At 40.7% G+C, this 26,546-nt stretch overlaps 1 protein-coding gene across 5 annotated transcripts in view; it reads left to right on the top strand.

The window, feature by feature from the left end:
- The window catches only part of ALPK1 (alpha kinase 1), a 65,526-nt gene extending 41,553 nt beyond the window's left edge, over window positions 1–23,973 (top strand). For 2 of the 5 annotated variants that reach the window (XM_019417851.2, XM_053901351.1), the window contains 10 exons: window positions 3,189–3,248; window positions 4,920–5,006; window positions 6,306–6,382; window positions 7,538–7,633; window positions 9,929–10,033; window positions 10,965–13,080; window positions 15,197–15,350; window positions 19,287–19,449; window positions 20,670–20,856; window positions 23,416–23,973. In XM_019417851.2, coding sequence (XP_019273396.2) covers window positions 3,189–3,248; window positions 4,920–5,006; window positions 6,306–6,382; window positions 7,538–7,633; window positions 9,929–10,033; window positions 10,965–13,080; window positions 15,197–15,350; window positions 19,287–19,449; window positions 20,670–20,856; window positions 23,416–23,615 — 3,245 coding nt within the window. In that variant the 3' untranslated portion in view covers window positions 23,616–23,973. Of the gene's footprint in view, window positions 1–3,188; window positions 3,249–3,786; window positions 3,832–3,903; window positions 4,403–4,919; window positions 5,007–6,305; window positions 6,383–7,537; window positions 7,634–9,928; window positions 10,034–10,964; window positions 13,081–15,196; window positions 15,351–19,286; window positions 19,450–20,669; window positions 20,857–23,415 lie in introns of those variants that run through there. The other 3 variants (XM_019417861.2, XM_019417843.2, XM_019417867.2) reach the window with 3 other exon arrangements.
- Window positions 23,974–26,546: the final 2,573 nt, after the last annotated feature.

The following is a 26,546-nucleotide window of genomic DNA, read 5'->3' as shown; positions in this document are numbered from 1 at the left end:
GACAGATTATTTATATGGGAACTATATTTAGACTGAAAAAAGCATCTTATCAGGAATAAGAGTCCAGAAAACAATGAAATCTACCAAAAAAAAAAATTGAGAGAAAATAGCTTTTCAGCCTAGAATTTTATACTCAGCAAAAATCATCATTCAAAAGTGAGGACAAAATTCACATTTTCAGATAAAGACGAAAAATAATTATTATTCTCAAGACATCTCTCTCACGCACACACACATTAAAGAACGTGTGTTGTTAAGGAGGAAGTTGAATCCATACAGATTGAGTAGGAGATTCAAAAAGCAATGGTAAAGAAAGAATTGGTAAGTGCATAGGTCAAACTAACTAAAATCAAAATAAAAGGAAATTATATGGTAGTATCATTTACATAATTTATCAGGTGCAAAAATCTTAAAATAATATCAAATTGACCAGTATTGTATTAAATTAATAATAATACATTACAGTAAAGGAAGGCTATTATCTGTTTATTCCAGAAACATAAGGATGGTTAATGTTTAAAAGTTGGTCCATTCACGGGCTCCTGGGTGGCTCAGTTGGTTAAGCATCATACTTCAGCTCGTTGGGATCTCGCAGTCTGTGAGTTCAAACCCCACGTTGGACTCTGTGCTCACAACTCACAGCCTGGAGCCTGCTTTGGATTCTGTGTCTCCCTCTTTGTCTTCCCCTCTCCTACTCATTCTCTCTCTCTCTCTCTCTCTCTCTCTCTCTCAAAAATAAATAAATAAAAAATTTCTTTAAAAAAATAAATAAAAATTGATTCATTCAGGGTTGCCTGGCTGGCTCAGTTGGTAAAGCATGTGACTCTTGATCTTGGGGTCATGAGTTCAAGCCCCACATTGGGTGTAGGGCTTACTACAAATGGTAATAATAGTAATTGACTCATTCAATTCACCTAATGGACAGAATAAACAAGAAAACTATGTTCACCTAAAATGATGTGAGAAGTGTTTTATAAAATGTTAACCCATTTAGATTGAAAATACAAACTAGAGTTAGAGATGTTATTGGTCAGCTTCCAGTCAGGAGTCAGAAACAACACAATAATTTGAAAAAGGAAAATTCAGCATAAAAGAGTTATTAACTATATCAGGAGATTAATGAGGGATTGGCTAGTAAGTAGTAAAGAAGACTCTGAAAAATACAGGATAAGCAGTTATAAGGAGCAGCCACTATCCCTTATACTGAAAGCATATGAGAAAAAGTTCACAAGCGCACAGCCAGGCACACCAGGGCCGTGATCCAGACCTTGTTGGAGAAGGCACAGCCATGACTCACTGGATGGTAGAGAGGTCAAGGAGTTTCCATGCCAGCAGAACTCACTGGAAATCCACCCTCCGGGGTGCCGAGGGACACCATCCACAGAGAGGTGCCACCACAAAGCAGCTCTTATGGAACACCAGGGGGAAACATTCATGGAGCCGTGCCTCACTGGCAGGCAGCACTCACTCCACTGTGAAGTCACCTGAGAGGATGCTGCAGGAACCTGCTGGCTGCTGGGTGCCGCCGACCTTTGAGGAGCCAGGTGCTGGAGAAGCCACCTGTGTTGTAGGAAGAAGGCACAGGAGAAGCCAGGATCGCTGCAGGAGGCAGGCATTGGAGAAGCTGTATGCACGGCAGGATTCTGGCAAGAATGGCACACTACATGAGGAAGAGCAGCATCTTCCCCTTGCAGTGTCTCTCCATGCCATCTTTTTTTTTTTAATTTTTTTTTCAACTTTTTTTTTTTTTTTTTTTTTTTTGGGACAGAGAGACACAGAGCATGAACAGGGGAGGGTCAGAGAGAGAGGGAGACACAGAATCGGAAACAGGCTCCAGGCTCCGAGCCATCAGCCCAGAGCCTGACGCGGGGCTCGAACTCACGGACCGCAAGATCGTGACCTGGCTGAAGTCGGACGCTTAACCGACTGCGCCACCCAGGTGCCCCATCATCTTTTTTTTTTAACGTTTATTTATTTTTGAGAGAGAGAGACAGACAGACAGAGTGTGAGCAGGGGAGGGGCAGAGAGAGGGAGACACAGAATCAGAAGCAGGCTCCAGGCTCTGAGCTGTCAGCACAGAGCCCGACGCAGGGCTCGAACTCACAAACTGTGAGATCATGACCTTAGCCGAAGTCGGACGCTTAACCGACTGAGCCACCCAGGAGCCCCCTCTCTCCACACCATCTAATGACAAAGCTGGCAAAGGAGAAATATTTACAAGGTCCATTCCCGTTATTGCAAAGCAGGCAATAAAGGATGAATTTGAAGCTGAAAGGCAATAAGCTGATAGCTGCACAAGAGGGAACTTCTTAACCTGATATAAAGGAAGCAACTGGAAACCTTTGGCAAAACTACTGATGGAAAATTAGGAATATTCCTTTTAATCAAGTCGAGAAAAAAATGCATCTTGTTATCACTTCTGTTTGATCGTAAACTGGAAGTCCTCCCAATGCAATGAAAACAGAAAAAGAAATGAGAAGTATAAAGATTAGAAATGAATAAACACGATTAGCAGGATTTGTGCACAGTGTGATTGCCCACATAGAAAACTTCAAGGAATACACAGATTATTAGAATTAAGACATTCAGCAAATGTGGCGAATACAAATCGATATGTTTTAAAACTACCCATCCTTATATATCAGCAAAACCTAATTAGAAAACATAACTTTTAAGAAGAAAGATACCTTTGGTAAAATTTATTTACATAGGTATTTCAAGTTATTGCTCTCTTTCCAAACATTGGAATGAATAAATTTTAATCAGGACCTAACTCATGATTTCAGAAAGTGGTTTTCCCCTTCTTTCCTTCCTTCCGTCTTTATTTCCTTCCTTTCTTCCTTCTTTTCAATAGTCTTGTTCACAGAAAGAAGACACAATGTTTTACAATGGTTTATCTTTACTTTTCAAGCCTTATTCTATATGAATGAGTGTGTGTGTGTGTGTGCTTGTATGTGTGTAAATCTAATTGCCATTTCAGATACTGTGCAACTTCCCATCTCACCGATTCCTGGAAATGTCATCTTTCTGTTCACTTTGGTATATGATGTCGTTATTGCTGTTAAATTTTAAAATAGCATGTTTCCAAGAGAGGTAACAGTGTGTTAACCTTAGAGCTTAAACTGCTAGTAGTATTGAAGGCACATGTTCAGGTACTAATTGTGTGGCATTTGGTTGCTTCTTTTCAGGGAAACTTTTAAAAGCAGAATATATCCTGAGCAGTCTAATAAGCAACAACGGAGCAACAGGTAAGGTGCTTTCCTATCTTCACAACGACCTTCACCTGCAGTCCCTTCTGGAGTTCTAGTTTACAAGCACCCGAATGACCTAATAGCTGCTGTAGACTAGATGTCTCCAGAACTAGCTAGGACTGACTTTGCCATTAGTGAATGAAGTGGCTTTGGTCAAGGAGCTTATTTCTCTGTGTCTTCATTTTCTGTAATTAAAAATGAAAACAAAACAGAACAACCAAAGCTCCTAAACTTCTGGGCTTATTGTAGAGTGTACTATCTAAGAACAATATGCTGTTAAAGCAGGTAACTCTATGGGCCTCAGAAGGGGCTCAGTAGTAGCCTTTAGGAGAATTGTAAATGGAGATAAAGTCTGTAAGTTGAGAAAAATATATTTATGGCTTTATGTATTTAAATGGTTTGGAAAGTAAATTTGATTTTGCTATGTATGTACTTTCAGAAAAACTTATTTTGAAATGGATTTCTTTCAATATTTAATCATACATGAAAGGAAGCAAGTACTAATAGTTGGGCAACAAATCATTTATTCCTTCAGATATCTTGTCTGAAATTCTGGACGTTAAAGACAACAAGTGTCCCAGTAAGTTGAACACAACCTCCAGTAGACTTTTAAGCTCAGTCTGCTTGGATATAAGGTCCCAAGCACCTTGAAACTTGTAGACATTCCAGTGGAGAGGCGGTTTGGAATATCGATATTGACCACATACCCATCATTTGTGTCCACCATCACTAACCTATGATATACACACTTCCATCTTCTACACCACATATGCAGATGCGCACACACACACACACACACACACACAGATTAAAAGCTGGGGAGAAAATAGAAAGGGTGATGTGACAGAGAATCAAGGGGGTATAGTAATGAGTTTGATTCTGTTTTTGGTGTTTGACCACTGACGGTTTTCAGACTCCAGCCTTCTGCCACCCACTCTGCCCCACAACTGGACAGGCTGGGGCAGGGGGCAGGGTTGCTTTTTGGTTTGTTTTAAACCTACTCAGCAGTAAACCAGGCATAGCTTGTGGGAGACTTTACCCCAGCCCACACCCTAATCACAATAAAAACCAAAGCCACTCACCACTCTCTTCACGCAAGTCAAATGAACCAGCTTGGTTGCCTGTCTCCTCTCCTCAGAAAGACTCATTATGTGAGTACTAAATCTTTTCATATCTTGGGGTGTGTATGTGTGTGTGTGTGTGTGTGTGAGCACGCACAACCATCAGTCTCAACCTACAAACTAAATTTTGGGTGGATGGGAAGGATCCCACCCTCCATTAGGCAACCACAAGACAGTGGGGTAGTACTATAGTAAATCAATCTGGGGGGCTTGGACGCAATAGCATTGAGGCTGAGACCTGAAGTAGAAGGAGCTGGTCTCCTCAGGAACCATGCCATGGCAGAGCACAGTCAGTTGGGAGACTTGGAGACCAGACAGGAGTTCAAGTGAGAACTAGGATTCTCAGTATTCACATACAAGTTCTGTGAAGGCTTGTATGTTATAGCAAGGAGTTTGGACCTTTCTCAATGTAGAGAAGAGATCGCCTCTCAAACCTGTATCACATGTGCTCATGAAGGCTTCGGTGAAATTAGTTTCTTTTTACCAGGCTCTTTACTTGATAACTAGGAGCTGAAACTACTTTTCTTTTTTCCCTCTTTTGTTGTAGGTACCTGGCTGTACCGAAACGAAAGTGACAAGATCCTGGTGCAGTCAGTCTGCATACAGATCAGAGGGCAAATTCTGCAAAAGCTAGGTACGGTCATCAAACATTCGCTGCTCTCAGGGCTCATTTACAAAGTCTGGCTACGAGATATTACTGTGGAATTTTCTCATTGTATCTGGTTCAAATTGCTAATCCTCACTTAGTTTCCTCATCGAAAAGAAAATGACATTTCAGATCCCAGGAGTGTTACGAACATTAATAAAACAAAATATTTTCTGTTGAATTGTGTTAAAGAAATGTACAGTTGTACACTGTGGTATTAACCGTAGGATTCTTGGTAATAATTCTGGCATCTGACTTTCAGTTCTACAGGACTCTATGTGATAAGAGGGACACCTTATTCTAAACCACCCTGACACCTTACCCATTCACTCCTCAGAGGGCATTCCTCAGGTTGTAAGGCAAAATTTATAGAATGCTAGTTGTGCTTTTTTTTTTTCTCTCTTTTAATGTTAAGGGTATACCTTAAAAAAAAATGCCCTTAAAGCTCCCAAAGGATGGTTAAAAGGAGGGAAAACAAACAAGGAAAAAAGATAATACGGCCAGCAATTACCAAGAGCTCTGTGGTAATAGGCTCAGAACTGTTAGACCTCAGGTTCAGATGGGCCACGAGGCAAGTACACCTGAAATGCGTAGAATGCTAGTTGTGCTTTAAAATGCATGGCCCTACCCTGCTGTTTATGGTCCATCAGTCCTGAGTGGCTTGCCAACAGCCCACGAAAGGGTCTCTGGCACTGTCCCCACAGACAGGGCAACCTGGTCATCAGAGGTTCCAAGGAGGGGTCCTGAGGAGGGACACAGGGCAGCGGCTATGCTGTCAGCTGGAGGGAAGAAGGAACTACTGGGGAGCCGCTGGGGGCCCTGTGGGCTTCTTAGACTGTCCCCAAGCCCTTTGCTCACCTGAACGTGGAAGACTTTAAAAAACAACAAAAAGGAAAAATAAAAAGGAGCTGCAGGTGCTCAAATAAATTACTTAATTAAATAAAATGCAAACTAAGGTGTTTGAAAATGTTAGCATAGAATGGTAATTATTCTTGTAAATACTGTATTTAATTATTTTTATGTTAATGTAGTATTATATATGATATGTAATATTTTTTACTGTTTTCCTGTGAAAGGGAAGCATTATCTGTATTAAATCAGCTGGAAAAATATGTTGCTGTTTTTCCAGCAGATTGGCATTTGCTGATTGCTCTCAATCTAATCCAGCCCTAAATTTTCCTAACGGGAGCCAGTGAATCTTCTTTCTGTATTAGTTTTCAAAAGTATTTTCTAGCACAATGCACAGATACTAGCAGTTTGTCTCATCTCTCTCCCTTTTTTTTTCAGGGATGTGGTACGAAGCAGCAGAGGTAATATGGGCCTCAATCATAGGGTATTTGACCCTTCCTCAGCCAGATAGAAAGGTGGTTTATCTAGTGCTTTTTTTCCTCTCCTATCCTACATTTGTCTTTGGATGATTATCTCCTTGTGGCATAATGCAGTGTATTGTTTATCAATTTTATTGGTCCTATTTTTATTGATTCTACATGGGCATAGGACCACGAACACTTGGTAATTTCCTCTTGTGTCTTGCTCCGTCCCCATTCACAGCCAGAATCCTGGCATGTATGTAGTGTTTTCACATTTATTTCTAACTATCTTTTTTTTTTAATTTTTTTAAATGTTTTTATTTATTTTTGAGACAGAGGGAGACAGAGCAGAGTGGGGGGGGGGGGGGGGCTGCAGAGAGACAGAGAAACATAGAATTTGAAGCAGGCTCCAGGCTCTGAGCTGTCAGCACAGAGCCCGAAGCGGGACTCGAGCTCACGGAGTGTGAGATCATGACCCAAGCCGAAGTCGGACGCTCAACTGACTGAGCCAAATCTATTTATATTTTTATTTCTATTATTCACTTATCCATTTCTTTTATTATATATTTAGCCTTTGCCTGATTCCACAGCAAAGTTGAGATAACCAAGCTGCTTATATGTAAAATCATTTTCCCTCCGTTGAGTGAGCAGACTCCAATTAATTGTTTATGTGGCGTCTTTATCCAAGAAATTTGAGAGGCACCATTTGCTTTCCTACTTAATGTTTTCATCCTCTGTACCTCTGTAAGAGTATTCTCCTCGTTAACTGGAGCACTGGGTTATCACCTGTATCAGCAATGCCACCGCCTACAACCCTTTTACCACACAGACAGAATGGGATGCGAGGACGCATGCTTGGGCCAATCCTTTAAGCCTCTAGCAGTATGAAGAAGTTAGTGTTGACAGTCCAGTAAAGCCCAACTAAGAAATAGCTGTGTTTACACTCAGGATCTGATGATCTTTCAAGCCTGTGGCATCCAGTTTAGAAGTATTTCCACTGTCAGAATAACAAGAAGGAAGAGGAGGAGGAGGGGAAAGAGGAGGAGGAGGGAGAGGAGCAGGAGGAGGGGGAAGAGAGGAGAAGCAGAAGCAGCAACAGCAGCAACAATATTTAATATGGAGGACTAGTCATGGCCTTCAGGCCTTGAGATGAGACCAGTAACGGACCTTGAATTCCTAATCTGTGTTCTGTTTGTATTTTTCTTACAGGGTATTTCCACATCACTAGGTATACTGGCAGACATCTTCGTTTCCATGAGCAAAAGTGATTATGAGAAGTTTAAAAACAATCCACAAATTAACTTGGTAATTATCACTTGGTCCAGAATGGCATCACCTACAAAACTGCCAACGTTCTTGGTGCTTGGTTTATCAATCTCATTCTCTTTCCGGGAGTCAGGGAGCACAGTGTCTCCCCTCTTCAAGTAACATGAACAGTCCTGGGGACAATTTCTATGGTGTCCTATTTGGCTTGATTATCTTAGCACTTAGCACAGTACCACACATACAGAGGGTACTAAAAAAATTAAAAATGACAAGTAAAAGAATGAATAAATATCATCAAAGTGATAAATGCTTTGAACCCCACTGATTTCTTTCAGAAAGAAATCAGAAAAATAAACTGAGGTCCAGACAAATTAAGTGACCTCTAATTCAGATTATCACAGAATTCAGTTTCCACACTTGGCCCATCTCAGTGATAAAGTAAAGGGATAACAATTATAAAACTTTAATTACCCTCTGTTCAAATCAGAGCATCTGTCACTTGTCTAGATTCTTATTCTTAATAATGAGGGTTACTGGGGTGCCTGGGTGGCTCAGTGGGTTAAGCGTCCAACTTCAGCTCAGGTTATGAATTCACAGTTTGTGGGTTTGAGCCCTGCGTTGGGCTCTGTGCTGATAGAGCAGAGCCTGGAGCCTGCTTCAGATTCTGTGTCTCCCTCTCTCTGCTCCTCCCCCCCACCCCCCCCCCCCCAACACTCACACTCTCTCTCTCTCTCAAAAAGCAAACATTTAAAAAAATTTAAATAATGATTACTAATTTTTATATATTCCTTTATGATTCAAAAAGTATGTGAGTATATGTGTGTGTGTGTGTGTGTGTGTGTGTGTGTGTGTGTGTGTGTATATACACACATGTATAAATGTATATGAGCTACACAAAACCCTATGAAGTAGGTAGAGCAAAATATATCATTCCGATTTTAGAGAAAAATAAACTGAGGTCCAGACAAATTAAGTGACCTCTATAGTTTGCACACTAGGTAGGAAGGAAACTAGGAGCAGAACTCAGGTCTCTGTCCAGTTTGGAGCATCAACATAGACATTAAGCTGCTCTCCTGCACTGCACTGATACTGAAATTATTTTTTTAAGTTTATTTTGAGAGAGATACAGCACAAATGGGGGAGGGGCAGAGAGAGGGAGAGAGGGAGAATCCCAAGCAGGCTCCATGCTGGCAGGACCGAGTCCAATGCAGGGCTCAAACTCACAAATGGTGAGATCATGACTGGAGCTAAAATCAAGAGTCAGATGCCTAACAGACTGAGCCACCTGGCACCCCGATATTGAGATTTTTAATAGTATCACAAAGATTGGCATTTTTTGTTAAATACTAAAGTGACAATAGTAACCGTACTTAATAGTAATGAGTGTGGCATAAGAAGGCTTGCAGCTTGCTGCTGACAATCTGAGTTTTAACAAAATGTTGCTTGTGCTGTCAGACCAACACACGAGAAAAGGGTTATATCTCTAGTTCAGTGAAGTTGTCTCTGATGACTGTTTAAAATTGTAAACTGCCAGGGCACCTGGTTGGCTCAGTCGGTAGAGCATGTGACTCTTGAACTCAGGGTCATGAGTTCAAGCCCCACATTAGATATAGAGCTTACCTTAAAAAAGAAAGGAAGGAAGGATGGACAGAAGGAAAGAAGAGGAAGAAAGGAAGAAAGAAAGAGAAAATTTTTAAAAAATTGCTAACTGCCTCCCCACCCTGGAGCTCCTTGACCTTTTCCTGCTTTATTTTTCTCTTGACTGTTTGTCACCATGTCAGATAATATGCATTTTACTCATTTTGCGTATTGACTGATCCCCTCCGCTCAATAGGAAGCAAGCTTATTTACTGCAGGCTCACTGTCTGCTATCTCCTTCATGTTTAGAACAGTGCCTGGCACATGGAGGTTCTCAATGCATATTTCTAGGATGAATGAATGAATCGTAATTGCTGTGAAATCATACATTAAAAGGCTCTTTGCCAAGAACAGTGCAGAAATCATCAGCCACTTTGGCTGCAAAATGTGGGGGATTTCTGTGAACAAAGAGTTGCATGATCCTGCAGAGAAACTTGTGTGAATTATTTTGCACACGTTAGGCCCACTCTGGGGAGGGAGGGGGATGGACTGTGTATGGGTGTTGGGGGATAGGACACTCAATTCCCTAGGGTCCTTTGAGATGCTTAACTCTTTCTTGGCACTGTTCGGGTGTCGTTGTGGTAAAGGGCAGCGTGTCCCTCAGAATCCTGAAAGAAAAGTAAAGGAATTTCATAGCCTGACTTTTGCTAATGGATAAATAATTGTCAACACAACACTTGGCCTGTTTTCTCGCAGGGTTTGCTGAAGGAGTTTGACCACCATTTGCTGTCAGCTGCAGAAGCCTGCAAACTGGCAGCTGCCTTCAGTCCCTACACACCCCTCTTCGTGCTCACGGCTGTGGTAAGCAGGGTGCAGCCCCACACTCTACCTCTCCCCAGTGATGGAAGCTACCAGTGAGAGGAAAAGGGCTAACCTAAAGTAGGCTTTGTGCACTTCATTAGAGAATTGTAATCAGACCTCATGTTGGAAAGGTTTTGTCAGTCAGGGTAGTGACATCCTGATGGAAGCTAAATTAATTCAGCCTGCGGGTCTGATGTTGTCTGCCTGAGGCCAATGGTTCCCAAGCACAGCAGAATCACACAAGGAGTCTTCTCAAAATGCACATTCCTGATCCACCCTAGACCCACTAAATGCAAATGTCTGGGATTAGTACTCGGAAATCTTTTATTCTGAAATACTGCCCAGGTGCACAGAGGGGTTTGGAAGCCACTACTCTGTTGTTTTGATTATTGTTAAATAAATGATGTGTTTATATATAGCAGTCTTATTTCTCTTTTGCATAGAGAAACTTACTGTGTCCCTGTCCCATATATAGATTGTTTGCTGAAACTAACAACAGCAGTAACAACAACAACAAGTTTATCATCTTTGATCAAAAAGTATCAGACCTGGGCTGGCTCAGTCAGAAGAGTATGTGACTCTCGATCTCAGACTCATGAGTTCGAACCCCACTTTGGGTGCAGAGATTACTACAAAAATAAATAAACTTTTTTAAAAAAGTATCAGGCCTATAGTAAGATGGTAGTTAAAACTAATCTCTTACACCTTCATGCCAGCCAATCACATCCATCCCAGTCCCTTTCCCTGATTCACCAAAGAGACTTTAGGTCCTTGACTCAATATGTGATTGTGTATTTTTCTTAGAATATCTGTGCCACGTGTTTATTTTCCTATAATATTTCTAATCACTGTCCTCCAGGAATGAAGTGTTTCCTGATTCACTTCCAATTTCTATTTCAGTGTCTGATTTTGTGCTTGGTATTTTCCTCAGAATATCCGTGGCACGTGCTTGTTGTCCTATACTAGCTCTAATGACTGTCCTGTGGGAATGAAAAATTCATATCTGTGTGAAGCCAAAGAGGCCTTTGAAATTGGCCTCCTCACCAAGAGATATGATGAACCAGTTAGTGGAAAACAAGAGCTTCACAGTCTTCTCAAAGCTGCTTTTGGCCTCACCACCGTGCACCAAAGACTGTATGGGGAGACAGAGGTGGTCCGTACAGCAAGTCAGCTCTGTCATGAAGCTATGGGAAAGCTGTACAGTTTCAGTACTTCCTCTGAAAGTCAGGAGAGAGAAACTCTCTCTCAGGAGATCATGTCAGTTATCACCCAGGTAAAGGATCATTTACAAATTCAAAGCTTCTCAAACTTAGATGACAAGTCTTATGTTCCAGAGAGTTTCAAGCACGGGTTGGATAAACCCATCTTGCATGGGCAAGTAGATTTCCAAAAAATCCTTGAAACCTATTCACAGCACCACACTTCAGTGTGCGAAGTTTTTGAAGGCTCTTGTGGAAACAACAAAGATAAACAGAAAGATACGAAAATGGGAGTCTGTATCACTACTCTAGAAACAGAGACAAAAAACATAGATACTGTGTGTACTACTGAAGACAAACCACATTTTCAAAAAAGCACGGTAATATCTTCCTCCCACAAGGCTAAGAATGGTCAGGAGAAACTCAGGAGGATAGCAAGGAAAAACTGGACCCGTTCTGATGCCTTTCGAGTCTCCTTGGATCAAGATGGGGGAACTGAGGTGGAGTCGTCAGATCACAGCCATGGTGAAGGAGCTGTTTTGAACAAGTCTCTGAGTGACAGCCAGTGCTCCAGTTCTTGGAGCGAATTATCGGTGGTTAGCTCTTCTACCAGCTGGGAGGAAGTGAATTATGTGGACGATAGGTCAACCAGAAAAGAGCCTTGCAAAGAAGTGCACCTTGTGGATACTGAGTGTTCCGCTGCCCCGTCTGAAGACATCAATGAGGAAACCAGACCTGTACATCCACTATCTTCAGAGCTTCACGGTCTCTCTCTCCAAGTGTCCAAGGATGACAATTTAGAGTCTTTGCAAAGTCAACTACACAGCCACGTGCCCTTGAAAACCTCCCATCCTCATAACACAACAGGCATGTTCTCAGTGTCTGGGGCGGGGCTGTTAGAAGGAGTTCCAGAAGATGTGCAGAAAGCCAGAAATAGGGGATCCAGAAATACTTCTGCTCATTCCAGACCCTTGTTTGGTTCTGTTTCTTTGTCCTGTTTTGATGCTGGTTGGCCCAAGAACACAGCCACATTCCCTTTGGTCCGAGAAGAAGAAACCTTTGAACTAATTGATGAATTTCCAGAAATCAACTGTGATGCCAAAGACAGGCATGGAGAGGAAATCAAAAGAGGCACAGGCCTTACATTTAAAGAAAGTTCCGCCTGGGTTGACCCGGAAGGAGAAACAGCAGAAAAAGAAGAGGATATGCCCTTAGACTCTGACATAGTCATGGAGGATTCCCTGGGCCAACGTTCCAGGACAGCACATAGCTTTTCCACTCTTCATTGGCCTGTTCAAAATCCTGACTCAGGAAAGAGCAGTGGCTCAGTCAAAGAGCAGGGCATCGACCCTGATGCCTCCACAGTGGATGAGGAGGGCCAATGGCTCGACAGCACAGATGTTCACCCCACAAGCAGACGTGGCTCTTACAGCCTATGTGCTCTGAGACAGTCGCGTGGTCAATGGCCTGAAACCCCCAACTCCTCTGTAAGCAGTAACATTCCCTCCTCTGATTTTAGCAAGGACTGCACTACCACGGAGGAGGGAAACAAACTAGGAAACATGCTAAACTGCAGCCAGAACTCCACCTCTTCCTCGGCAGGGTGGTTGAAATCACCAGCATTTTCCAGCAGTTCTTCTGAGGGGGAAAACCCGCAGTCCTTTCTGAATTCCAGTGGAAGTTCTTTTGTTTCATTGCCGGGAATGACAAGGCAAGAGATCCTAGAGGCTCGAACCCTGCTCCCTGATGACTTTGAAAAACTTTTGGCAGGGGTGAGACATGATTGGCTCCTACAGAGACTGGAGAATACAGGAGTTTTTAAGCCCAATCAACTGCACCAAGCATACAGTAAGTACAACCTTTCCAGTAGGTACAGCCTCAGGAAGCATCTATGATTCTGATCTAATAGCTCTGGGGTTTGGATCCAGGCATGAGTATTTTTTAAGAGCCCTCCAGTGGCTTTGTATAAAGCCAATGTCAATAACCTTTGCTTCAGGGTATTCCCGTGTTTTGCCTGCTGCCTTGAATTCAGACTAAAAAGACAGTTCAGGTTGTTACAAAAAAGGGCAAAACATTCCACTATAATAGGGTTTCCCTATTTTCTATTCCCTATTTAGGGACTCTGAAGGTTCAGAATCACATTCCTTAGAGTTAAGTAACTACTTTATTGTTATGTGCCAGTTTACAGGTGAAAAGCCATATGTACATGATCTCATACCCATTAGGGAAACATTATCATCCCCGGTGTACAGATAAGAAAAAGAGAGGAAGCCCAAAGTTGGAAAAACAAAACAAGTTGTACATTTCCTCCTTTCTTCTTCCCTCAATTCACTTACCCTTCCTATGTATGTGTGCAAGAGGCCCACCTTCTGTTTCCAACCCCAGCTTCTCTGATTGAGTTGCCCAGCCCTCGTCACTATCTTCCCCAGGCTCCAGTCATCTCCCTCCCCAACCCCAGACCCATGAGTTTATCTTATTTTAAGTATTTTTTCTCCTGAGTCTTCTGTTCATTCATCCATTAACATGACCTAGATGCACAAGGTCCTTGTTCACTTTATTTTAACTTGGATCCCAAAATGTTGCATTTCTTCCTTAGGGCTCATGTCTTTCCCCCTCAAAGAAATGCTTTCTTGCTAGCACTGTTCCTCCTTTCGTTCTGGTGGAGACAGTTTTTACTTTTCCTTCCTATCTTTTCCTTTTCCAATTGAGTACCATCTTCGTACAGTAGCTGTATATTCTCAAGTAATTCCTGGACTTTCCCAGCTTAAACAAAACAACTCAGAGAAAATTAAGGTGCACTTTAATATGTAACCATGATTTCTGGAGTTGCCAGGAATCTCTGAGGTATACTCATTTCATTTATTTCTATCTATGTGGTCTGGCACAGGTAGTAGCCTCCATTATCTGGGCCCTCCAGATAATTAGAAGATGCAAACATGTATCACTCTTCCAATTTGAATTCTGGCATTTTACTGTTTAAAAAGCCCTTTATTTTTCACTGCTTTCTCATATATATATATATATATATATATATATATATATATATATATATTTTTTTTTTTTTTTTTTTTTTTTTTTTTTTTTAGAGAGGGAGCGGGGGAGAGAGAGAAAGAATCCCAAGTAGGGTCCACACTGCCAGTGCAGAGACTGGTATAGGGCTTAGTCCCATGAACCATAAGATCATGACCTGAGCCAAAATCAAGAGTGGGACACTCAATCGAATGAGCCACCCAGGTGCCCCTCCACTGCTTTCATACAGAAATTTTAGCCTTAATCCCTCTCCATCACAAGAAAAAGGTTTTGTGAATCTTCATTATATTTGCAAAGCTTTACTTTTTTATTGTACTTCACTAACTTTCTAGTAGTATTCATAGAGAAGGCTAAAATTTGAGAAAATGTCTAAAGAAGCTAAAGATTTCAGACAAGCTGGATTAGGATCTGTGTCACTTCAAATTTATTCATGAATTGTAACATCCCTTTGAAATAACATCCAGGGGCGCTTGGGTGGCTCAGTTGGTTAAGCATCTGACTTCCACTCACATTATGTTCTGGTTCATGAGTTCAAGCCCCACGTCAGGCTCTGTGCTGACAGGTTGGAGCCTGGAGACTGCTTCAATTCTCTGTCTCCCTCTCTCTCTGCCCCACCCCCCTTGTGTGTGTGCAGTCTCTCTCTCTCTTTCTCTCTCTCAAAATAAAATAAACGGGTAGCTCAATCAGCTAAGTGTCCGAATTCAGCTCAGGTCATGATCTCACGGTTCATGGGTTCAAGCCCTGTGTCGGGCTTTGTGCTGACAGCTCAGAACCTGGAGCCTACTTCGAATTCTGTGTCTCCCTCTCTCTCTATGCCACTCCCCTGCTCATGCTCTGTTTCTGTCTCTCAAAAATAAAAATAAACATAAAAAAATAAAAATTAAAATAAACTTTAAAATACAAATAACATCCATTTTTTCTTACCTTTTTTCAGATGCTCTTTTATTAAAATATTCTAAAAAATCAGAATTATGGACAGCCCAGGAAACTGTTGTGTATTTGGGGAACTACCTGAATGTGAAGAAGAAAGGCAGACAAAGAAATGCTTTCTGGGTTCATCATCTTCATCAAGAAGAAACTCTGGGGAGGTATTTCTTTAAAACATCTATACCACTAATGTAAAATGGGCTAATTATGCCTTTCTCTTAATTAATCATTTATGAAATTTTGAAAGAGCTGAAAAATTTGGCCAAAATACATATTTCAGGTGTCTACTCCTTCCTCCAACTCATTAATTAATTAATAGCAATTACCACACATTGACCACCATTATGTCAGCCATTTTACATAGACATACATGATGTCAAACCTATCAGGGAAACATTATTATCCCCATCGTACAGATAAGAAAATGGAGTTTCTGACCATGTGGCAGGACAGAGAGCCTTAAGCGCTCCCACTAACAAATGCTGACAAAAAAATCTAGTTAAACTACAAAAGCCCCACTTATAAGTAATAAATGAGCCTGCAAAAAAGGTAGGAAAATCCTTTGAGCCTACAGATATGAAGCATATCCAGGGATATAAATGTATATCGAGCCCCTAGGACACTCTGTACAAGTTTTGAGTGGGGTAGGATGAGACGGCAGCTAGTGATAAAAATTACACATGGAAGGGAGTGAGTTTAGATACCATCCATCCGTATACAAGGATTCAGGAATGGATACGTCCTCAAGGATACCATCCATCCGTATACAAGGATTCAGGAATGGATACGTCCTCAAGGAAAAAGTTTTCTTAAAAAAACACTCACCCCATTGAGGTAAACACCTGGAAAATTTTTAATTTGGCCTTAGTTCTTGACAACAACTTTAAGCAAAAACTTACTTGAAAAATTAGTAACCATGTTACTATTTTTCCCCGTGGAGTCTGAGGCCTACTTTTACATCATCTGTGTGTTGGAAAAGACCTATCAGCCAAGAATTTTAAGGTGAACCCTGTTCTTTATCCAAATCCAAATAATTTAAGAAATAAGTAGGAAGAGAGGAAGTAAGAGAGAGAGAAATTGGGTGATGCTTAAAAAGTGGAAGTACATTTCTTGAAAAGGTTGTTGATGATAATAATAGTAGAAAGAATAAATATATTTACCAAGTATATATTTGCCAACCCTCATTTTAAGTCATTTTTATACTAATCTAATCAATCATCACAAAACCCTATGAGGTTAATATTATTATCCCCATTTTACAGATGAGGGAACTGAGGTGCAGAGATGTTAAGAAACTTGTATCCAATGATGGAGCCGTGTGTTATGGGTTGAATGATTTTTTAACAGCTGTGTGCCCTCAGCCTCAGATTCATATGTTGAAGCCCTAACCCCTTGTACTCAGACTAGGATCTTACTGAAATAGAGTCATTGCAGATTAATTAGTTAAGATGAGGTCGTACTGGAGTAGAGTGGGCCCTTCGTCCACTATGATTGGTATCCTTATAAAAAAGAAATTTATTTTTTTAATGTTCATTTATTTTTGAGAAAGAGAGAATGTGCATGTACCTGCACACACGAGGGGCAGAGAGAGAGGGGGACAGAAGGGACCCAGGCACCCCTCTAAAAAGGAAATTTAAAGAGAGACATGCACTTGGAGGTGCCTGGATGGCTCAGTCAGGTAAACATTCAACTTTGGCTCAGGTCATGATTTTGCAGTTGGTGAGTTGGAGCCCCACGTTGGGCTCTGAGCTGACAGCTCAGGGCCTGGATCCTGCTTCCGATTCTGTGTCTCTCTCTTTCTTTGCCCCTTCCTACTCACACTCTGTCTCTCTATCTCTCAAAAATAAATAAACATTAAAAAAACAAGAGAGAGATATGCACACAAGGAGAATGCATATGAAATTGTAGTTATTGTTGCCATAAGGCAGGAACCACCAGAAGCCAGGAGGGAGGACTGGAAAACATTCTTCCCTAGTGCCTTCAGAGGGAACATGACCCTGCTGATAGCTTGATCTTGGACTTCTAGGCTCCAGAACTGTGAGAGAATCTATTTCTGTTGTGTAAGTCACCCAATCTATGGCACTTGGTTGCAGCAGCCCTAAGAAGCTAATACACCAGGATGCATCATAGGAGGATCTGAGATGGGAAATAAAAGAGAATAAGAAACATGCAAGATGGAATGAGAGGGTACAATATATGTCTGATCAGAAAAAGATAAGAAAGCAAATATCTATTTGAATAGATAATATCTGATGATTTTCCAGAATTGCCAAAACCCATTAATCTTCAAATACAGGAATCACAATGAATCCTAAGCAGGATAGAAAAGGAATGAGGGAAAAAACTAGAAGAGAGGAGGGGAGGAAGGAAGGAAGGGAGGAAGGGAGACAATCATAAATCCACTTCTAGCCACATTGTAGTCAAACTTCAGAACACCAAGGACAAAGAAACAATCTTAAAAAGCAGTCAAAGAAAAAAGAGTTTACTACTAACAAATCTTTACTGAAGCAAAATGACCCCAGCAAAATGGCATAAGATGCCAGAAAGAATGGGTCTACATTCCCAGATTGATGATCCTGTGCCTAGCACTGGAGGTCCTCTGACAGAATGCTTGGGAAATGATCCTGTACCAAGGTTTGCTCAAAGTTCCAAACTGGTTCAAAGTTCTTGCAGCCCAGAGGTCCGTCCATAGCAGAAATGCTCACGGCACTGACGGAATACCTCTATTAGGACAGCTGGTCCCCTGCAGCCTGCTTTCTGATGCCATGTGGGTTCCTCCTCTGCAGCCACCCCTGTCAGGTTTCTTTTCTGATCCCCAGGAGGCTGAATGGCCAAAACTGCAGCCAACGTGGATTTCATTATCTTATTGGACTCAGAAACTTCTGGAGAAAGTTTTCTCTAGTTGAGGCCTGTAACTCTTAACAGTTCCCTTTGATTTTTGGAGGTCGCTCTGGACGCATGTGAATTACTCATGAATTCACACCAACGTATAGCAAATATAAACCGCAGTAAAGTATGATAGTTACTTCTTGCTCCTTTCAACACTTAATCATTTACTGCCTCATTTATTTTGTCTCCAAGTATGCCTAAGTCCTTGAAATATACATATTTCATACTTCCTTTGAAACACTCAGGTCTGGCTAGCACAATGCTATCCACATAATAGGTGATGATGCAAACAAATATTTGTAGAGATAAAGGACTCGCAAGGGGAAGGGATAGAGGAAGGCTTCAGATTGTTTAGTTAGCCTGTTTAAGACCACGCTGCAGGTAGTAAAAGATCTGGTTGCAGAGTCTGCACTTTCTGGTGCCCATCCTGGCTCCCTTGGTTACCAAGGAAGCCTGGCAGGCTGATTCGTTAAGGGGAGATTTTCTCTATAATCAGTATTATCCTGGATCAGTGTATCAGACAGGGTTCTTCAGAAAAACAGAGCCAAGAAGATGCAAACATATATAGACGAGAGTTATTGTCAGAAATTGGCTTTCATGATTATAGAGGCAGGAAAATCTCAAAATGTGTAGTTGGCAAGGTGGAGACCCAGGACAACGAATGGTGTAGTTGCCAAGGCCAACAGGCTGAAGACCCAGGAAGAGCCGATGTTTCCCTTCAAGTCCAAAGTCAGGAAAGACCCATGTCCAGCTCAAAGGCAGTTTGGCAAGAGGAATGTCTATCTTGGGAGAAGGTCAGTCTTTTGCTATTTGGTCCTTCAGCTGATTGGATTGGGCCTATCCACATTAGGGGGAGCAATCTGCTTTACTCAGTCCATTGATTTAAATGTGAAATTCATCCCAAAACAACCTCACAAAAACACCCATAATAACGGTTGATCAAGTATCTGGGCACCTTATGTCCAAGTGAAGGTGGCACATAGAATTAACCATCACAGTCAGCTAGCATGAATTATGTTCTGTTGTTCAGGAGGCTCTCACAAGATTATTTGAGTCATAGGAGAATTCAAGATAATACTGACTGCCTAAGGTAGAGAAAGAGTAACATCTTTCAAGCAGTTTTGTGTATCTTCTTTGGTCTTTGCTCTCTTACTCTATGGTAGGATCACTTTTGCATTTCTTTTTGTATTTTTTTCCTCTGGTCATAGATATGTTGGGAAAGAATATAAGGAGCAGAAGGGGCTCTGGCACCACTTCGCTGATGTGGAACGGCAAATGACCGCACAGCACTACGTGACAGAATTTAACAAGAGGCTTTATGAACAAAAGATCCCAACACAGATATTCTATATCCCATCCACAGTATTACTGGTGAGATTAAAGGGAGTAAGGGTTTGCTTAAACAGGCCTGTAAATATATGTCAGGTGAGATTTCTGGTAAAATCCAGTAAACTCAGTTACCAGACTCCTTCATCTACTTCATCTGCTTTATCCACTTAGACATGTCAGAACTAAGAAACCTCTCTACCCTGAATATACAATTTGGATCTTGGATCTCCCAAATCACTCTGTGAATTCTGGTATCTGGTCCGCATACATGGTCAAGTTGGCATTTGTAGTATCCTTTCTTTGTGTACTGTCTGTACTTTCAACGAGAGAAGAAGGACCCTGAAGATCATATGTAGTACAAATTATTCCCTCAGCACGATGCATTCATTCCCTGTTTCACATCTGTTGGACCCCACCCCTTGTGACCAAGTGATTACTAAGTCATAGCTTAAACACCTTAGTAAGGACAAATAATTATTACCTTTTCACTTTCAAATAATTCTGGTTGTTAGAAAGCTCTTAGATTTAGCCCAAATCTGTCTTCCTCTGAATTCTACCTGTGAATTACAGCTCTACCTTCTGGGGCCATCGAGACCAATGTGTTTTCACTAAGATATCTCTTTAAATATAGACAGGCAACAATCCGCCTCCACTGACTTTTCTCTTATTTGGATCAAGAATATTCTGCCTCCCCAACTATATCGAATCCTTAGCTCATTCACACCTAAAGGATTTTGTTTTACTTTGGCCAGAGACATTTTTAGACCCATATTCTATTACCACTAATAATAGCTATCATCCATTTTTCACTTTCTTTATGTCAAGCACTATGCCAGACATTTAACACATTAACCTTTGAAACAACTCTGCAAAATAGATGATACACACAAACGCTTAGCTGACGTTCCAGTCCTGCGTCCCAGCACATGATCTATCCACATATCCTAACGGGCTAGCTGCCTGGGGTAGGTCCCATCATGGCCTCATTTTTATGTGAGCATTTTAAAGAATAATAATAATTTTAGGTTCTCTTATATATCACATAATGTGTTAACCACCCTACATGCATTTTTCTCATATAATTCTTTTAACACTCCTATAGTGGCTATTATTATAATACCTGATTTACAAGCGAGCAAACCAAAATCTATAACAAAGCTCCTAAGTGGCAAAGCCTGGGTTCAAAGTGAGGTCTACTGGACCCCAGAGCCTGCAGCCTTCCTAGCCATTGTGGTATATTGTCTCCCATTTTTATTTTTCAGATTTTGGAAGGCAAGACAATAAAGGGATGTATAAGTGTGGAACCTTATATCCTGGGAGAATTTGTAAAATTATCAAATAATGCAAAAGTGGTTAAAACAGAATACAAAGCTACAGAATATGGCTTGGCATATGGCCATTTTTCCTACGAGTTTTCTAATCATAGAGATGTTGTGGTCGATTTACAAGGTATGTGAAATTGGGGATTATTTTTTTACTTTTAGTGTTATTCATATGTAAATATGAGATCTTGTAACTAGCTCTTCCAGTCATTATTTAATAGATTGTTCAGTGCCTAGACTACTATGTGTAATTAAATTAATCGATTTTATGGGGTGCCCAGGTGGCTCAGTCGGTTGAGCATCTGACTTTTTTTTCTTAGTTTTTTTAATTTTATTTTTTTATTTTTTAAAACTTACATCCAAATTAGTTAGCATATAGTGCAACAATGATTTCAGGAGTAGGTTCCTTAGTGCCCCTTCAGGAGTAGGTTCCTTACCCATTTAGCCCATCTCCCCTCCCACAACCCCTCCAGTAACCTTCAGTTTGTTCTCCATATTTATGAGTCTCTTCTGTCTTGTCCCTCTCCCTGTTTTTATATTCTTTTTGTTTCCCTTCCCTTATGTTCATCTGTGTTGTCTCTTAAAGTCCTCATATGAGTGAAGTCATATGATTTTTGCCTTTCTCTGATTGACTAATTTCACTTAGCATAATACCCTCCAGTTCCATCCACATAGTTGCAAATGGCAAGATTTCATTCTTTTTGATTGCCGAGTAATATTCCAATGTGTATGTGTGTGTGGGGGGGGGTGGTGTGTGTATATACACACACACATACCACATCTTCTTTATCCATTCATCCATCCATGGATATTTGGGCTCATTCCATACTTTGGCTATTGTTGATAGTGCTGCTATAAAGATGGGGGTGCATGTGTCCCTTCAAAACAGCACACCTGTATCCTGTGGATAAAGAGCATCTGACTCTTGATTTCGGCTCAGGTCGGGATCTCATGGTTCGTGAGTTCAAGCCCTATATCAGGCTCTGTGCTGATCGTGCAGAGCCTGCTTGGAATTCTCTCCCTCTCCTTTTCTCTCTGTCCCTTCCCCACTTGTGTTCTCTCTCTCTCTCTCTCAAAAGAAATAAACTTAAAAATAAATAAATAAATTTAATAAATTGATTTTACTATATGTAGCAAGTGCTGTCTGAAAAAAAAATGTGTAAAGCTTCTACAAGTGTCTAGAGTAATACATAATCAGTGAGAAGATCTGCCTCACATTCTGTTGGGCTTAATTCTAGAGCAAATCCACAACAGCTTTTTAAAATTTCACTTAAGTGTATTTGAGTGATGTAGGTTTTTTAATATTGCATGTTTTAATATGTGAAAATCTTTCCACTCTCATTTCTTCAGCCCTTTACCCTTATTAAAAGTGTGATATTGGGTTTCATAAATGGTGACCATTATGGAACAGAAAGTTGTGTGTACAAAAATCTGACTTTTTAAAAATTTTCTGCATTTATATTTTAATTTTGTTTCAGTTCACCTAGTATTTTATTTATCAGAACTATTATACTGATATAAGAGCCAATACTCTTCACTTCATTTAAATGATAAATGAGGTTTATTATAATTATTTTTAATAATGATTCTATGACCATTCCCCAAGATTTTGTCTACTCCCCTTCTGTAGCATTTATCATCACTCTCTGTCATATTATATATTTTACTTATTTATATTGCTTCTTAATCTGTCCCACTTCACCAGAATATTAGCTCAATGAGTGTAGGGATATTTTTTATTGGTTTTTGTTTTTTTTTTTTTTTTTTTTTTGAGAAAGAGAAAGAGAGTGCATGTGCATGAGTGGGGAAGTGAGAGAGGGAGAGAGAGAGAGAGAATCTTAAAATTTTTTTAATGTTTATTTATTTTTGAGAGAGAGACAGACAGAGCATGAGCGGGAGAGGGGCAGAGAGAGAGGGAGACACAGAATCCAAAGCAGGCTCCAGGCTCCAAGCTGTCAGCACAGAGCTCTATGTGGGACTTGAATTCATGAGCAGTGAGATCATGACCTGAGCTGAAGTCTGACCCTTAACCTACCGACCTACCGACCTACCGACCAACCAACCGACCGACACACCCAGGGGCCCTGAGAGACAGAATCTTAAGGAGGCTCCACACTCAGTGCGAAGCCTGACTCAGGGCTCCATCACACAACCCTGGGATCATGACCTGAGCCAAAATCAAGAGTCAGCCACTCACCAAACTGAGCCACCCAGGCACCCCAAGTGTAGGAATTCTTGACTCACTCATTCATTGCTAAATCCCCAGTACTCAAAACAGTGTCTTGTACAGTGTGTATACTCAATAAGTATTTGTTAAATGAACAGATGAATATATGAATTAATGAGTTAGGCACTAAATAAACTTATGCATCATGAAATAAATATTCAATATATTGTGATCTTAGTAATTAAACTAAGTGCATTTTACTGCTCTCTAATTCCTTGAAAATTGGTGATCTAGGTATGTCATAGCTGACAAACTTAATTACTCAGCATTTAGTTTCCCTTTTTAAACCAATTATTGGAGTATGCAATACCAAATCCCTTAGCAGAAATTTATTAGAAGTAAATCATTATGACCAGGTTTTTAAAATATCTCTTTAAGCATATACATTTTATTTCTCTGAAACACATTACTGACATTTGTAGAGGATTTAATTCTCATACATATTTATTTCTCTTTTAGGTTGGGTGACTAGTAATGGAAAAGGGCTTATCTATCTGACAGATCCCCAGATTCACTCTCTTGATCAGAACGATGTCACTACCAATTTTGGAAAGAAGGGAATTTTTTACTTCTTTAATCACCAGCATTTGAAATGTAATGAAATATGCCATCGTCTTTCTTTGACAAGACCTCCAGCTGAGAAACCAAATAAGTCATAGACTATCTGGCTTGGTAATGGGATGGGCTTGGTGCCACTCACGGGAACTGGGTCTTCCTCTTCCCCCAGGCACACACAGTATCGTGAAGCCTGGTCCCCTCAGACTTAGGCAGGGCTGTGGGACTACTTCTGGCCAATGACTTGTGAGAGGAATTAGTGACTATCCATTTCAGACCCATATTTAATTGCCAGTGTGACTTGTTATGGAGTTACTTCTGCCACAATTACCAAGAATATGTCAGGAGACAGCTGCTTATCGGCATAAGTCCTACAATGAGGGCAACACGGAAAAAGCCCCCAAGTGACCCATCATGGACACAAAACAGATGAGAAATAAACTTTTGTGTTTAAGCCATTGAGATTTTGGAGTTTTTTGTCACTATCAATGCTGATACCATGAGTGTTTTTCTTATTGCAATATTTAGGAGTTCTCTGTACATATTAAAGAATTCAGGACATTGTGAAAGAAGTTACGGTTTTTTTCTCTTTGTCATGTGACATTTGACTTCATATGAAACTTTTTCTTCCATGCAGAATTTGTTTAATACAGTTGAATTCATTAATATTTTATTTTATGGCTCCTAGGTTGCATGTCATATGTAGATCCTCCTGACCATGGGTTTATTTTAATCCCACTATATATATATATATATATATATATATATATAATATATAATACTTATATTTATATTTATATATATACTTATACCCATATATATACACTTATACTATATACTTATATATATACTTATATATACTTATATTTATATATATATATTTATATTTATATATATATATATATTTTTTTTTTTTTTGAGAGAGAGAGAGAGCACATGAGAGTAGGGGAGAAGGGCAGAGAGAGAGAATCCCAAGCAGGCTCTTCTGAGCCCAATGCAGGGCTCAATCTCACAACCCTGAGATCATGACCTAAGTCAAAATCAAGAGTCAGAGGCTCAACCAAGTGAGCCACCCAGGCCCCTCCCCCACCATATTTTCTTCTAGTGCATTTACATTTGTGAAAAGTGTGAATGAAGAATAGTGCATTTTAACAGCCACAACAGTCCACTCCTTGCAGCACACAGATCTGCTTCTTCACACAGGTGTGGGGGGCAGCTCATCCAGGATCTTTCTAAAAAAAACTTAGAAAATGGATATTGGTGAGGTGTTCCTTTCCTGAAGTTAGGGTTTGGGGATGCAACTAGTTTTCACCCTTTCCCTCCTCCACAATTCATTCTAAATTTCCCTCATTGTTTAGTATTACTTCCGCAAGTCTTAGTGTTTACCTGGTGATGTGACTCAGACTTACATATGTGAAGTTTCGGCATGCTTGATAGAGCTTTCTCAGGGGTTACTGCACACATCTGTTCACAACTGCGTCAGGGCAAGTGAGAACAATTCAGATCTGCTGCTGTGGGGAGTGTGGTTGACTGGGAATCCAGCTTCCACTCCACTGGGTCCACTGCTGAGTTCATGGTGAAGTCACGCTCCCCAGTGTGCTCTCAGCCACTGACTCAGCAAGGCCAGGACACTTTAAACAGGTAACTGCACATGAAGTCTTCCCACTGGCCTGATCAAAAACTTCTTAACACTGCTGTCCTCTAAGACTCTTCCTGCCGAACCCTCCTTTGTCTGCCTTCTCCTTTCTCCTACACAGATGTCAGACCTGTGTACTCTTGTTCCCACTGCTGAGCCTTTACAGTCATTTCTCCCAATAAATATCATATATGTCTAATCCCTTTTTGGCATCTGCCTCCTAAACAACCCAAACCAACACAAGTTTATTAAAGAAATGGGAAAAACCTCATCCTATTCACAAAGAGGGAGGGGTGCCTGGGTGGCTCAGTCAGTTAAGTGCCCAACTTCAGCTCAGGTCATGATCTTGTGCTACAGTGCTACATGAGTTCAAGCCCTGCGTCAGGCTCTGTGCTGACAGCTCAGAGCCTGGAGCCTGTTTCAGATCCTGTGTGTGTGTGTGTGTGTCTCTCTCTGCCCCTCCCCCCACCTCTCTCTCCCTCAAAAAGAAATAAACGTTAAAAATTTTTTTTAAAAAATAAAGAGGGAAAATCATATTGTCTCAAAAGATGCAAAAAAAAGGTTATTTATTGAAAATCAACTCATGGTAAAAATCTCTTTGCAAACTAAGCACAAAGGAAAGCTTTCTGGATCTGATAAAGGGTTTTTTTTAACTTTTTTTTAAGTTTATTTATTTTGAGAGAGAGAATGTGCACTAGCAGAGGAGGGGCAGAGAGAGAGGGAATCCCAAGCAGGCAGAGTCTGACTCAGGGCTCAATCCCACCAACCATTAGATCATGATCTGAGCCAAAACTAAGAGCCGTCTAAGCTCCCCTAATTTTGTTTTAAAAAACAGCAATATCATGGGGGTGCCTGGATGGCTCAGTCTGTTGAGCATCTGACTCTTGATTTCAGCTCAGGTCATGATCCTGTAGTCATGGAATCAAGCCCCGCATTAGACTCTGCACTGAGCATGGAGCCTGCGTAAGATTCTTTCTCTTTCTAGCCCCCTGCCCATCCCCCAAGCACGGTCTCTCTCTCTCTCTCTCTCTCTCTCTCTTTCTCTCTCTCTCTCTGTCTCTCTCTAAAAAAAAAGAAAAAAAAAACAAAAGGAAACCACCATACACCCCTTAATGAAATAATAGACCTGGGAAAAAATCACTGATAGAAGAACTTTACAATGGAGGAATCAGGCTGATGTTACTTACACCTCAATCAACTGTATCACTAAAAATGGGACAATAAATCAATGATATAATAACACTTTGGGGACAATTAGGGATTTTTAATGTTTACTGAGTGTTAGATAAAATTAGTGCAGTGGTATCTTAAAACAATATTAAAGCCAAAAAAAAAAAAAAAAGTGAAGGTGGAAGTGAAAAAAGCTTGGTTCTTTTTTGGTAATGTTGAAGCAGGGATA

This window comes from Panthera pardus, unplaced genomic scaffold (assembly GCF_024362965.1).
Source record: "Panthera pardus isolate Hobbes unplaced genomic scaffold, ASM2436296v1 HiC_scaffold_13, whole genome shotgun sequence".
Lineage (NCBI taxonomy): Eukaryota > Metazoa > Chordata > Mammalia > Carnivora > Felidae > Panthera > Panthera pardus.
This window is presented reverse-complemented; position numbering and strand designations above follow the sequence as displayed.